The sequence below is a fragment of the Gambusia affinis genome, linkage group LG11 (genome assembly GCF_019740435.1).
Source record: "Gambusia affinis linkage group LG11, SWU_Gaff_1.0, whole genome shotgun sequence".
Classification (NCBI taxonomy): Eukaryota; Metazoa; Chordata; class Actinopteri; order Cyprinodontiformes; family Poeciliidae; genus Gambusia; species Gambusia affinis.
Genome location: NC_057878.1, coordinates 2,805,595 through 2,821,051, shown reverse-complemented (window position 1 = coordinate 2,821,051; position 15,457 = coordinate 2,805,595). Strand labels below are relative to the sequence as shown.

At 38.8% G+C, this 15,457-nt stretch overlaps 1 protein-coding gene across 1 annotated transcript; it reads right to left on the bottom strand.

Annotated features, from left to right (window-relative positions):
- Positions 1-2,085: 2,085 nt before the first annotated feature.
- Positions 2,086-15,273, bottom strand: armc8 (armadillo repeat containing 8). The gene is made up of 15 exons (XM_044131137.1): positions 14,970-15,273; positions 13,088-13,164; positions 8,589-8,660; positions 7,401-7,543; positions 7,228-7,325; positions 6,316-6,408; positions 6,125-6,205; positions 5,963-6,038; positions 5,792-5,882; positions 4,826-4,886; positions 4,539-4,739; positions 3,163-3,258; positions 2,980-3,062; positions 2,747-2,819; positions 2,086-2,167 (listed from the first exon to the last, which is right to left on the bottom strand). The coding sequence occupies exons 1-14, from the start codon at positions 15,012-15,014 to the stop codon at positions 2,816-2,818; spliced, it is 1,221 nt and encodes a 406-aa protein (XP_043987072.1). The 5' UTR covers positions 15,015-15,273; the 3' UTR covers positions 2,086-2,167; positions 2,747-2,815.
- Between the last annotated feature and the right edge of the window lie 184 nt (positions 15,274-15,457).

The window sequence follows — 15,457 nt, the reverse complement described above, 5'->3', positions numbered from 1 at the left end:
ATCTTTTAAAAGTCGCTTGCAAATTTAATGAGTTGCTGGTTGCGCCTTTTTGGGCTCGTTTTTGAACGTGAAGTTGCTCATTTGGGCTCGGAAATAAGCAGAGACTCAATAAATCCCAGAATTTGTCCGTCATTAAGAGTCTCTCCTGTTCATCATTTCCGGAAGATCCGTCCCACTGTGTCTTTGCGTTGAGCTTGGCGTTCGCTCAGAAAACTGCAAACATCGAGACTAATATGAACAGCTGAATAAGCGAAAACAGCCACGAGAAACGTGTCCTGTAGTTGGCAATAGTTATAATGGCAAGTTAGCACCATTATAATTATTAATATTATGGTAAGTGTCGCAGCCATCTGAGCTGTGGAGCTGCAGCGACATCAAACTCAGGCGTGCATGAATCTGGAGGCTGGGGCGGGGGGCTTTAAAATCCTTCTTTGAGTTTTTCAGACAACAGTGGACCACACAAATTACTCATGTTTTTTATTTTTGTACTGTTTTTTGTACAATCTCCTCTTCAGTTCAACCTTATCAGTGGAGACACATTGTTAATGTTATCATTATAAAATAACTTCCAATTAAGTATTAGCAAAGATCAATGTGATTTTCACAGGAGGCAGAGCGTTGTTGTTAGCAGCTGCTGAAAGTAACTAAAAAGTTACTTTTAGTGTAACTTAGTTACTTTCCAAGTCAAGTAATCAGTAATATAACTAAGTTACTTTTTCAAGTATCGATTGATGTTATGGTTTTGTAACTATGCCATCACTGGTTTTGGCCAGAGCGGGGCTCATTGGGCTCCTTGGAGGGGGGCTCACTCTTTCATACTTTGAAAACCCCTGGTGTAGATCATTTTGAACTGCCTGGATGCTGAAATGTGCTCTACTAATTATCTTAACAGAAGAAAACGCTGCACCATGGAGGGCTGATACAAGCTTCAGCATCATCATTGCACATGATAAATTAAAACAAGCTCAATAATTTCAATTTGCATAATTGATTGTTTTCATCATTTCTCTCTCTTTCTACCAAAAAGTGGATGATAAAAGTCTTTATTCTGGTGCTGTTCAGTCTCAGTAAGATATAGAAGCTTTAGAATCAATAATTCCTTATTATTGATAAAAAAGTAATAGTTCCATTTGTCTTGCAAGTGAAATAATCCATCAATGGAACTAGTACTTTTTCAACAATATTGAGAAATTATTGTCTTAAAACAAGCTTCTATATGTTGCTGAAAAGTTACTTGTAAGTTAATTTTGCCTTATTTCAAGTAGAAACAAGAACCAAAGTACTTGGTAAGATTTTGTGTTTTAGCTGTGAGGGAACACAAGCAGAATATTCAGTATGTGTGTGTACGTCTCACCGGGCGTGTTGACAGTAGGTTACGCAGCAAACCGAGAGTCTTCATCAGCACGTTGGTGTCGGGGTCAGAGAGCAGGCGGAACAGCTGCTCGGTGCCCAGACACCGGACGATCTCCACCTTCACCTTCTGATCGGCCTGGAACGCCATGTTCTGGAAACACATCATCAACACATGTATACAAATAAGATGGGAGTTCTCCCCATCACCATTTCTTGGTTTCTTCTTATTTTATTATTTTTTTTTTTATAAAATTAATTCTATAATGAAACAAAAGTTTGCTCGTTACCATCAGGGCCCAGATGCCATTTACCCTGAGAGCAGGGCTGTCGCTCTGAGTCAGACTGCATAGTAACTCAATCACCCCAGACTCCAGGATGGGCTGTTGGAAATAATAACTTCATTTACAGATCAACTTTAAACTGGTCTACTGTCCATTAAATTTAAAATGAACTCTCTTTACAAACTGAGCCACATATAATTGATCAACTATATCTAAGAACAACTGGTTGTGAGGACTTTTTCAGTGTCAAGTGACATCATCACCTCTTTACTTGGTGAGAACTCTAGCAGCAGGTTGCATAGTGTTGAGGAAGCCATGACCAGGACTTCATCTGGGGCGTTCTGCAGCAGCTGCACACAAACACATCATTCATAGTGAACAGCCTGACAGCTGGAACAGATTCTAGTCTTACTTCAGTCAGAAAATTGAGTGGCGATCGGTTCAAACTGACCTTCATGAGGGGCTTCCACACAGCGTGATCATGAAAGCTGGTCCTTAGTTGCTGCACTGACCGGGAAAGACTATGAAGACACCTGCAGAGGAGTGAGGAGGGGAACGGAGGAGACATGCACACATGGACAAACATTACAGCAACTTTTAGAAGAACAAAATATGGATTATAGATATTTGTTAAAACTATCACCATGTCATGACAGTGTAATATGAGACAAAAAAGAAAGAAAGAAAGAAATCGGCTTCTCTGCCTCTTTCCAACGGTCATCTTAGCAAACACACAGCTCTGTAAGAAACAACCAATCAGAGCCAGGACTAGTGTCGTAGCTCTTTCAATCATCGTCCTGTTGCTCACAACCTTTCACTTTTTCTCCGCTACACTGCATCTGGTTCACCACAATGCAGTTATCATCTAGTGGTTTGTTTCTGCACCATTAGCACATTACAGTGAATATGCAATGTTGATTGACAGCGCTAAGACCCTCCTCCTGGCTCTGATTGGTTGTTTTTGACTGTGAGTGGTACATTTCTGCAGACGCCTCCATCTTCTCGTAGATCATCTGTCACATATTACACTGTTTCAACATGGTGACAGTTTTAACAACTGGATGTGAGGGCTAAAACACATTTTTGTAAAAGTTGCATACTGTGGCTCTAACCTTTAATTCTGGGTTCATGCACTATTTTGGTTCAGCGCATTTACACGGTTCCTTCAAGTTCAGTTTCCTTCATCTAATCGTTGGGAACATTTTCATACACATTCAGAGTGTTATGGTTTTATTATCCGTATGGCATCAGTATGAAGAGCTCCAAAGTTAAAATGAACCCTGCAGGCATTACTTGATGCACAAGCTGTTCTTCAAAGTGGGAAACGGAGTTGAGAGAAGCTCACCTCACCGCTGCCAGCCGCACTTTAATGCTGGATTCCGATAGGCCGCTGACTATTCGGTCCATCATGTTTTCCGTCTCTGTGATCTGAAGAAAACGAAGGTAGTGCATTGGAACATGAGCATGTGTTCATATCACCACACATGCAGGAATGGTGGGGGGAAAAAAAAAAAACTGACTGCAGGACCTTTTTGCGAATGTCCTCGTCATTTGAGCCCAGAGAGGCGTAGAGCTTGAAAGCAGCTTGTCTCAGCTCATGTGCATGTTTAAGGTCATGGTCCAGCTGCAGAGTGGACAGGCGCAACATTACAATAAGGACGTCTGTTAGCTTTAACCAAAAAAGGTTCTGTAAAACATATAAAACAATCCCATCCAGACCCAAAAGCCCATTGGGAAAGAACAAACAATCAGAGATTAAAGGGAGGAAGAAAGCCTGAAGCAAATAATTTTCAAATTAAGTTGAAAAGAGTGTAAAGTACATAAATACGCCATCATATTACACAATACAGACATAATCGCATCACAATCCAGCCTCTGTGTACCCACCCATGAATTAGCAGTTTTGTCATACTGATCGTTTGATGACACAGTTATAAGTACGGTAGGTATTGAAATTGACAGTTTTAGAAATCACCAAAACCTTTTAGGCTAGAAGTGATCTGATGTGATTTTCATTCCTGTTTTTTATTCCATTTTTACACTTTTATCTAACAGCAGCACACAAGCAGAAGGTGAAACTGAACCCAGACACAACACAAGCAGCTGAGACCAAAGACTGACCAGGATTTCCATTCAAATTACAAATCCAGCAGTTGGTGGATTAAGACAGTTGCCCCCAGTGGCTAATAAACAGATCTTGTACATATTAAAGTTGTTATGTCTTTATAGACGGTCATTACATAAACAATAAATTAAATGCATTTATGTTTAAGTTACATTTTAGACATTCACTACACTGGAAATCAGGTCAGTCGGAGGAAACATTTAGTCCTTTTCTACAAAGAAACTTGTTACGATTATTACATTATACATATTTCAAGCAAATCAAAAAGGTACATTTCCCCTTGTTCAAATAGTTTGGAGCAGTGTTTAATGTTCAACACAGCTTATTGTATGGATACTTAACATTTTTCTTGGGCAAATGAATGAATGCTTTTGGTCAAAGGTGCTTAAAGTGGAGGCCAGGGGCCATTTGTGGCGCATTAAGACTTTTCTGCAGCCCTCTCAAAACAAGTTCAGAATGAAATAGGAGAAAACTACTACTTTTAAATAAAAATCTACTCACGAAAATGTAAGAAGCAACACAAAGTGATATTTTCCAAGCTTTCTGGTTTCCTTCTATTCCAAAGCCATCTCCAGTTTTACAATGACGTTCATATAAAAAATCTGATTATTTGTTCAATCAAAATAGTTAAAACTTTGCTAACTGTCGAGAAGGTATATATTTGATAGCGCAGTGAACCATCTTACTACAACTGGAACAGGAAATATTGATAACTTATTTCATATAACCCAAACTCTCCATTTCAGTCAGAAACATGTAAAAGGCCTGCTTAGACCCACCCTCTTGATGTCAGCGATGGCAGACACAGAGCTGGGGTACTTGAAGTAGTCGGCCAACATGGCCACCAGGTGGTCGGTGGTGCTGGCGATCCTCTGCAGCTCCACGTCGGGCTCCATCAGGTAGGCTAGTGTCTCAGCACCCTCCACTCTCTCCTCCAGTAAATGCTCTTTACTGCACATTCGCACGAGGCAGGGCAACGTCTGAACACACAACAGGAAGTGACGTCGAACAGAAACGGCTCACCGGCGGTAGTTAGGACAACATGCAGGGGTAAAAAGATCCAAACCTTTAGTACTATGCATCCGTCGTCTGTTCTGATGGCACCTGCTCGACACATGTAGGTTAGACTGGAACGGAAACAGCAGCCGCACATGAGGTTGACCCAAACAACAAACACGCTCTAACTGTAAAGCTGAAGTCTATAATTTCTATAAAAAGTGTGTTTTTTACAGATTTGTTAAAACTGGCACCATACCGTAACAGTATGGTATGAGACTGATGACCTGTGGGGGGAAAAAAAACTAACACTTCCACTTCCTCCCAGTGATAAATTTGCAATCTGCAGAAATGGACCAACTAAACCAACAACGCTACCAACTAAAATTAACCAATTGGAGCCAGGAGAAAGGCCTTAGTGCTGTCAATCACTCCCCTGTATGTTCCCGTTCCAGAAAAACTATTTATCTGCTGTCACTGTGGGCTATGCTAACTGGTTTTAGCATTCATGACAGACTCTGGTCTGAGAGACTTTAGACATTTAAAAATAAATGAACTAGTAAAATTAGTGTAAGAATATGTAAATTTATTAAAATGTACAACTTTTGTTCTTTACTGCCACACAGTGATAGATATTTCAACTAAATAGTCCAATGAATACTTTCTAAAAATTATGTCAAAGGAAAATCAGCCCAAATTTTAACAACCCACCCAATTCTATTTTTCCACGCCAATGTGTTTTCATAAGAGGCCCAATTGTGATGTTTGACCCGTAAAGACCCTCCTCCTGGCTCTGATTGGTTGTTTCTGACTGGAGAGTGTATATCTACAGACAGCCATAAAGCACTAGGAGAAGGCTGAGGAGCTTCATTTTTTTTCTAAAGATTATCTGTCTCATATTATACTGTTTGGGCAGAGTGACAGTTTTACCAAATGTGTAAAAAAGAAACATATTGTTTGTAAAAGTTACATACTGCAACTATAAACACATCATAGTTGCAGTAAATATATGATGATAAATTGCTGCTACACTCACCATTTGGCTGCTGTTAGCTGCATTTCAACGGGTTGATCCCTTTGCATCATTTTAACAAATACCTGAGTGAGCTGCTCACCATCCACCAGCACTGCCAGCAACAGAACAACAAGCAGAGTTCAGAAGAGTAGAAAAAGTGGAGGGAAAACCAAAAGCAGGTAAGAATCTCACCATTCACCAGTGTCATGGAGACCTGAGTGTTCTCATAGGCCAGGACTGAGAAACACTTTAACGCCTGCATCCGGACCTGAGGAGGGAATGACGTAGAAGTTGATGTACGCATCACTGACGGTGAGAACACGTCAGACGACCTCACTGGGAGGAGCTGCGTACCTTATAGGAGGGTGAAATAAGCAGAGGGGCGATATTCTGGATGGCGCCGTGGTTGAAAAGAACCGTCTGGTGCTCTGGGGTCTGCAGACAACAACCAGCAGCGGATTACAGTCTGGATATAAATGTGTGTGTGTGTTTGTGTGTGTGAATGAATCCATCATGTTCGTGTGTGGCCAAATACTGTCAAATACCTTACAACAGTGGGAGAAGATCTGAGTGATGTACTCCTGGGTTCTCTGGGAGTTGCTCAGTAGAGACATGAGATGGGGAATCACAGTGGGATCCTTCAGTAAAACATACAACAACACTATATGTGCATGGCCTCACAGTACTGACAAACAGCAGAAACAAGTATATTTACGTTACTGTTCTGAAAATAAATGTAGAGCAATGTGGAGAATATACATGTGAAATTGATGCTTTGGGATCAATAAAGTATTTTTGAATTTTAATAGTGACGCTGCAGTTAAGTTCCTGCAGTATCAAATCCTCACTGAATCCAGTTCAGAAAGCATCAGCTTCATCTTAGAGACATCACTAAGTGGTTTCTAACGGCGCTGTAAAACACATCAACCCGTTCCTCTACGTGTACAGAGGAGTCATCTGAAAAACAATGCTGTAACCAAATAGACACTAAATCTTACCAAGTTTTTTTTGGTCTAGTTTCTATCGCAAACATTTTAGTACACTTGAAATAAGGCAAAACTAACTTAAAAGTTACTGTTGAGCAAGATATAGGAGCTCATTTTAAGTCAATAATGATGAAAACGTAATAATTCCACTGGCAGATTATTTCACTTGTAACATGGGAAAAATGTTTTTATAAATAGAATATTCTGCCAGTATTTTTTTCAGCAATATTAAGTTAAACTCAAAAACAAGTTCCATCTTGGTTTACAGCTACTTGTACGTATGTTAGTTTTGCCTTACTACAAGTGCACAAAGATATTTGCACTAGAAACAGCCCTAAAAATACTTGGCAAGATTTAGTGTTTTTGCAGTGCATAGCACTTAAAAGATGTATTACTGTGAATAATCACATTGCAAGGGAAAGAAGGCCCTGTAAACATGTGCTGCATAGAGTCAGCTTTAAGGTGACCTACTGTATACAGCAGCTGCACAGGCGTAACAGGACTGATGAAGACAGTTCTGAGACATCGAAGACAGGCTTCAGAGAAGACCAGGTCTGGACACAGGAGACCTGCAAAGCAAAAGGAACGACCGTTTGCCCTTGTTTTCTTATTTGCATGCATGGCAGTGTGTTTAATAGCTTCACCTTGGAGCAGGGTGGGGATGATGTGACAGTCCACCAAGGACTTGATGTTGTTCTCGGTGCCCATGGCCAGACTGCCCAGCACCACGGCGCACTCCGTCCTCAGCTGCAGGCTGGACGAGCTCTGCTGAAGCAGGTAAAGTAACCTGGAAGCAGAGAGAGAGAGAGAAAACCTGAAACCAACTTCATCACCTACAAGGAACAAAACTGACACTGCAAAAAAAAAAATTATCTTACCAAGTATTTTTGATCTAGTTTCTACTGTAAATATCTTACTACAATTGAAATACGACAAAACTAACCTACAACTTTTACACGTCACAGGAGCTTGTTCTAAGTCACTTATTCCTTAATATTGATGAAAAGGTTCTAGTTTTTGAATTTGAAGATTATTTCACTTGTAACAAGAAATTTTACTCATGATGTACGTGAAGTTATCTGCCAGAGAATTTAGTACTTTTTCATCAATATTATGGAATTACTGACTTAAAACAAACTCCTAAATCTTGCTGAAAAGTTTACTTTGTCCTATTTAAATGTAATACGTAACATTGCACTAGAACGCAAACAAAAATACTTGGTAGGATTTTGTAGTGCACCGAACATCCAACTATTAAATCTGTCACGTTAATTGTTGTTTCATTAGATCACCTAAAATAACATTTTGAATTTGATATGTGTAGGCGTAAGCGAGTCAGATTTTATATTTTGTTCAACCTTGTTTCTCTTAAGAATTTTGACTTTGTTTCCATGGAAATGGACCAGTAAAAAGAGGAGAGCATATATAGTTGAGAAGCTGAGGTCAGCAATAAAAAGCTCATGTTGTTAAAAAAAAAAATGCCTGGATTAATACAAAGCATTACACTATTGTTAGATGCGAATACAGGATCTGATCTATTTGCTATAGATGAGATCATCACACAACTTAAAGGCCAACACTTCAGTTTTATTATGTCTCATAAACTGCTAAATGTAAATTAGATCACAGACAGCAGCACACAAGGTAGAAAGCCTAAAAAAAAACCTAAAAAAAACACAGGTTTGGAATAGTCAGCAGACCTGACACAGCAGATGTGCTCTATGCTAATGTTTGTTTACCAACATATTTATGCTGATGCGATTGAAACAACAAAGAAAGAAACAAAATAAATGGCAAGAGAAAAGATGGAAATGAAAAGACATGCAGAGTACCTCGGTACAGCTCCAAGGACAATCAGATTGGCCTTCTGCTTGTTGTTTCCTATGACAGCATTCTTCATATCACTAAAGAAAAGACAAATAAAAAAAAACACAAAGATAGATGAGAGTCTTTTCTTTGGATACAGTAGTTCGTTCGTTTGTTTGGTTTATTTGCTACGCTTAAATGTTTAAAGCTGCAGTATGTAACTTGTATATGTAAAAAAAAAAAAATAAATAAATAAATAATTTTTTTTTACATATTTGTTAAAACTGTCACTATACCATGACAGAAGAGTCTGAGACAGATGATCTGTGAAAAGCAAGAAAGTTAAACAAAAGAAGAAATTTGTAAGGGAGCAAATTCTTTATTGTGACAATGTGATGACTACATTGTTATGTTAATTCATTTTTGTCATGGAAAATTCATCTCATCACCAGACTAATTTTTTAGAAAAACAAACCCAAAAAAAAAGCATGATTTAATAATTGCACCAGAGATGAAAGATTTGATACGCTTATTTGAGGTGAAACAGAAAATATTAATGTGTAACTGATGGATTTCTATAAATCTGAAGTCCAATACGCACTTGCTCAACACATATTTATCGATGCAACCTTTCTTCTGCTGTGCCAGTGACCCGGATTACGTCAAACAGCAGCTGAGTGAAGCTGGTAGAAAAGTGCAGCTGGAGTTTAGATAGCAGAGAGCTACGAGCCGTAACTAGAGCTAGTAACCTCAAAGGATAAAAATAACCAGGAAATAGTCAGACTACATGTCATCTACCTTATGCTGAGTTCTGATACAAAAGTATCAGATGAAAACATGTACATGTAAACACTTCGGTTCATTTCAGGAAAATCTCTCATTGGAAAAATGGAGCTTCCATAATATCCCGAAACATGAAGTAAGTTAAAATAACCCAAATCATGGCACAGAGTTATACAATTATGAACTGGATATGATCTATAACATGATCTACAGAGAGAGGAATCTGACCTCTGCATCTACACAGAAAGAGTTTCCACAGGATTTAGGTCTGGGTGTTGAGATGAAGATGGAAGAAGATTGGTTTTATATCTGATGAACAACTTCTGTGTTGCTCTGTCCACATATGGTTGGGGTTGGAAAATAAATCAATCAATTTTTTGACGGCATACAGGCCCACAGGATCACAGATCTGTTACGATCCTCAACAGTGGTCATACGTTCCTGTTACAGTTCCAGTAAGGTTTAGCAAACTCCACAGGTTTACGTGTGTCTACCAAGCTACCAGTTGGGATGTAGTTAGCATCTAATTGGTTGTTATGGAGTCTAGAGATACAAGTCTCTGCTGAAGTTCTCCCAAAGTGGGCTTTGGGGATTATTTTATCTATTTTTTACCTCCCTTACCATACAGCTCACTGCCAAGATAATTGTGTCCTCATGTAGAACTATAGCCCCAAAATAAATGAACTAATATTTTAAAGGACAAACAGATGATGAAAATACCAAAGATCAAGGTACACTGTAAAATGTAAAAGTAAAGTGTACTCAAAAAGAAAAGTGACCTGAACTCATTCCAGCTTAGTCTGTTGACTATACTAACTTAAACTTAGCAAAGACAACTTTCTACTGAGGCAAGTAATCAAACTCATCAGCAGCAAGTAACCCGAACTTGGAGTTATGAGTGAGCAAAACGCATCTGCATAACCAGCAGAAAACTCGGCATCATTCGGCAGCTCTCGTTGAACGCACATGCGCATTGGACACTGACGAGTGACGACGTGTTTGAAAGAAGCGTCAAACTGTCAACAATACGGCGGTTGCTGCAGCTAAGTTTTGTCACAGTAAGTCCCACTGTTTTTTAGCAAACTTATATTTGTTATCTCGGCCGTATAATTCATCCGTAAGTCCAGGTTTTGAGGTTAACTTTATGTGTAATGATTTAGCGATGCCTGGGACCAACGTTAGTCAAAAATATCATGTTTATTTAGTGGCAACAAGATGGAGCGGCAGTGCAAAAAAGCTGTCCGGGGCACAAAAGAAAAAAAGGAAAAGGGATAAGGATAAAGATGTTGGCAGGTTAAAAAAGCCGCTGTACTGTTATAGAAGGCTTATGATGAGTAGACTGCCATAGGTGGGACAGCTGTAAACTGTAGGAGAAGCTGCCGTGATGAAGAAGTGTAGGGTCACCAGATTTGGGTTTCTGAAAAGGAGGACACTTCTTTTTTTGTTGGCGGGGGGGTAGAATCGGCGGACACACATGCGCCAACGGGGGGTGGAGATGGGGGAGACAGGGGGTGGGGGGAGAGACGGCGGCTGGGAGCGTAGAACCAGCGGTAGCACAAGAAATCGGTAGCACATGTGTGTACATGTGCTACCGATTTCTTTGCCATACAAAGAAACCTGGAATGGAGTAGTGGAACGGAGTGGCAATGTAATCACAATGCACTGTAAGCTATGTAATGTGTTTTGAGGCAGTTGACCAAAATCCCTAACGATTTTTAAATTCCCCCCGGACATTTTTTTAGGTCTGAAAAGTAGGACATGTCCGGGAAAAAGAGGACGTCTGGTCACCCTAAAGAAGTGTTATGTTGATATGTAATTGTGGTGTTGCTTCTATTGTTGTTAGGACTGCGAAGACCCAGACGTGTCTCACACCCCCATTGGGATCCTGACCATCATTCCTGAGGACAGGCAGGCCTCCACTGACTCACTGCACCTCCAGTCTTCAAGTACTGCCATCATTTTGGAAGGAAGTCTTGTCATGAATGATCTTGGGAATCTTCCACATGCCATGTGTTTGCTCTTTGGACTTATTTATTCTCTGAATTTGGAGTACCCTCAACAACTGAAGTACACCTTTGACTTCATCCAAAGGGTGCTTCTCTCACTTGGACATAAATCCCTAAAACCAAAAATACAATCACTCAAAAATCTTCTGATGCAATGAGTGAATGTGATGTGACATTATGGATCAACGTTGATACCTTTACCCTTATTGGAAAAGTGATTTTTATTTCTTGTTTGATTCTTTTTTTGTTGGAGAGAGCATCATTGCATTTGCAGACTACTAAATGGTTTTATGTTAATGAGGAGAAACATTACTTCACTTCACTACTTCATTATTTACTTTATCAATGTTATGATAAATGTTGGGCTCTAGTATTGAGAATTGAGTTTTTGTTTCACACCAGTCAACAAAGACATTTAAGCAGGGATTCTCAAAGTTTTAAAGACTGAGGGCCATTTGAAGGATTCAATATTAGATTGAAGGCTACCCTAGAAAAAAAGTCATGTCATTTTTTTTCCTTAAAAAAGTCTATGGAAAACTTTGTTTCCAGGTTAGTGTGTATGTAACCACACTTGAGAACCTTGTATTTAAGGTAAACTTGTTTAATTATTAAACATTTTTTTCCATTCAAACTGTTGTCTGTTGGCTCTTCGTTCCAATAACTTAACACTTTTGGTTCATCTTACTTGAACATATCAAGGCAATTGGTTTCCTGATATTTTCCAAGTAATGTGAACGTTTAAACATATAAGCATAACTTATTTTTATGAGTACTGCTTAATTGACATAACTCACAATTTGAAGTAGTCATAATTGACATTTTATAGTCAACTTTACTAATGATTTTGAGTTAACGGCACTCAAGTTTACTGCCATTGCATGAGTTGTCTGAATGAATATTTTACAGTTAACCCAATTAATGATTTTGAGTTAACGGCACTCAGGTTTACTGCCTTTATCTAAGTGGTCTAAACATAGTTATTTTTAGCAATAACACCTTAAAATGAATTAGCTACTTTACTTGAAGATTTTGAGGCAATCGGTTTCCTAACTTTTTTTAAGTAAAGTGAACTTATTACTTTTTACAGTGTAGGCTTTAAAAATTAATATGACAGATTTATCAAATAGTAGGTTCCTAGTTCCCATTTCTTCAAAGCATTTTTAAAAGACAGATTGCAACCTGTCATCTTGATTTTCCCTATTTTTAGGCTTTCATATAAACATATTAAAATCTTCATATAGTTTGTAAATGTTTTTTTTTTTTTTTTTTTGCTTCTTCACTTGAAGGAATTCTGTGTCATTTAAAGGTGACTTTTGAGAATAAATGTCATCATTAATAATGTTTATTTGAATGGTACTTTGTGTTCAGATAAAAGCATCTTAGAAACTGGTTAAATTTGAAACTTTAAACACTGAAATCGTTCAATAAAAATAGAAAAATATGTATTGTAATATTCTTTTTCCCCATATTACCCAGCACTGAGATGACATATAATATCTGTCATATTTATAAACCAGGAAGACAAGAAACCATAGAAACTACATGCAGAAATACTTCACCTGCATTTATCATAAACTGATTCATTTAGGTAAAAACAGAGTTATTGCTTATTTGTATAAATGAATCATTAATGTATTTTCCATACAGAACAATTGGTAAAAAAAAACAAAAAAAAAACAGGCAGCTTTTTTAAAACATAATGCTTAACTGAAGAACTTGAGCACTGCTAGACTCACATGACTCCCTGCAGCACTTTCTGTGGGTCGGGGTCGAAAAGTCGGTCAACATAATGGCGACTGGTGGCGGTGACTTCCTGTGTAGACAAAACCAATAAATATAACTGTACGAATCCAGAGATATGAACTCCAACACTAAGAGTGTTCAGACTATTTGAACCGTTCACGGTTTGCCACATTAAAACCACCACCCTCAATGCATTATATAGGTATCTAATGTGACCAACACAACGTTGTGTATAATGGTGAAGTTAAAGGGAAATGATCCCCTGGTCTCCAAAATATTTAAAGTGTGGCCCTGGACTCTGCATCTCCCACTGTAGCATCATCCTGTTTGGATGTTTTTCTTCAGCCTGGGCAATCCTGGAAGAAAGCATCAAGCTGTATTTACAGAAAAATGTGGTTATAGTTCTACAAAGGACTGACTCAGAAAAACTGAATAAAAATTGATTCCACTGTTGGTTTGTCACATAAATACAACATAAAGTACATTAAAACTTGTGGTTGGTGCCCCACAAAAAGCAAATTATCTGGAAGAGCATAATTACTTTTGAATATAATGGTTAAGTCTTCACCTGTTTTCTTACACAATATAAACAACAGTACAGATTTGAGTAGTGAGGGCTAATAAACTTAAGCAAATCTAAAGAAATTCCAGCACAATGTTCTTTTTTGACGTTCATACTGGACAAATACGTAGCATTTCAGTAAAACAATAATCTCATGAGCTTTTCAAACATAAATCACAAAACACAACTTAACTCTTGCTCGCTTAGAAATAATCATGTGCTCTCTGATGAATACAGAAGTCTTCATTCTAGAAGCCCCCCTACAAAGCTGTTTCATGTGTCATTTAATGCGACTGCATGTGACACCAGAAAACTTTGTTTATTCCGCTGACAGCTTGGACCAGAACTCTCCACATGACCCCTGAGAAGCAAAGGTCCGCCAGCTAACAGCACAGTGATACTGTTGGATGGCTCCGGATGCCAACACATGCACACAACATGACTGCACCTGCAACATCACGGGTCTGAACACTTCTGTTCGCAGCTTTCTCACATAGGATGATCGCATACTGTTACAATATACATATTGTAAGAGCTTTTCATGCTCAAAAATACGCAAACAAAACAATATTTTCGATTCTGTGTAGCTAAAATTTGGGTATCTTGCGACTGCTTCTTTTTAACCTTCACTAAACTTTAGCTAAATAATATCAAGCATTAACTCTAGTTTAAAGGTTTCGAAATATCCTAAAAATGGCACCACTTTGGCTTATTTTTGCTCACTTAAAATTATAATGGAGCTGACAGATGTATTAGCTGCGTTAGCTTAATTGTACACTGCTAACTTCACAGAATTTGACGTTAGCTTAACAACGCCAAGTTTGCAAACGTAAGACTAAGCAGGAGGTTCAGTGATTTAAAACAAATTATAACAGGTAGTGGAAATAGAAATTAACTTCCATGACTGTCTTCAGTTGTAGCTTTATGTGGTATGTAAACATGTTTCAACTGTTCAAACACTTTCAATTTGCAGCTAGCTGCTAACTCATTCCAAATGACACTGACATGACAGCTCCTGTGGTTGCTTCATTTGTTTTTGGGAGAGCACAGCTGGGGCGGGCGTCCATGAAACAAACTCGTCAGTAAAAGTGTTTCATATGTTTCCGCCCGGCGAAGCGAAGGGGGAGTAAAAAACGTTCCCTTTAACAGCTATGTAGGAGCACAGCTAGATGCTGCTGAGCACATTTAGCCTCCAAAGCTAATGTGGGGGTTTAACTCTCCCTAGCTGTTTATGACCGTTTCCATGATATCAACCGCTTGATTTTGGGGGGAGCATTTTGCAAACCGGCTTAAATTATGAGAGTGAGACTCACAGACAGAACACTGATGCGGAGAGGGGCCTCCAACAAGCACGCCATCTCTCTTCCTCCAAGCGGGCGCCCCAATCGGCGCAGCACTCCGCGGACACTCCGCCCCCCAGAGCAACTATGTGCGGCTTTAAAAAGTAATGGCGGCCGTCCCAAGGGGCTTTCCACGACCTCTCCTTTCCTAATAACGCACCAGAATCCTGTGAGAGTTCGGCTGTGATAATTATTACTGGATACAGAACAAAACAGCCCTGGTTGTGTGGCCGAGCTGTCTGACAGTCTGTGGCTTTACCACTTAGGTAAATGTTGTTTATAAGAGTGACGTAGGTGTCCTCCTTTTCAGCCCGATTCGATATGTTACCAAGATCAAACCACCGTGAAAATTAAAACAAAGCTAGGAAATCCTCATTAGAATATCATTTTTCATCATATATAATATTTAGAAACACAAATCTTAAACAACAATAAAAAAAAAATGGAATCAACACATTCAT

Excerpts from the sequence above, each read along its gene's own strand:
- armc8 (XM_044131137.1), bottom strand. The coding sequence starts at position 15,014 with ATGGCGTGCTTGTTGGAGGCCCCTCTCCGCATCAGTGTTCTGTCT. Across the intron at positions 13,165-14,969 it reads TCCGCATCAGTGTTCTGTCT|GAAGTCACCGCCACCAGTCG; the intron begins GTGAGTCTCACT and ends TTGTCTACACAG. Across the intron at positions 4,740-4,825 it reads ACGGATGCATAGTACTAAAG|ACGTTGCCCTGCCTCGTGCG; the intron begins GTTTGGATCTTT and ends TTGTGTGTTCAG.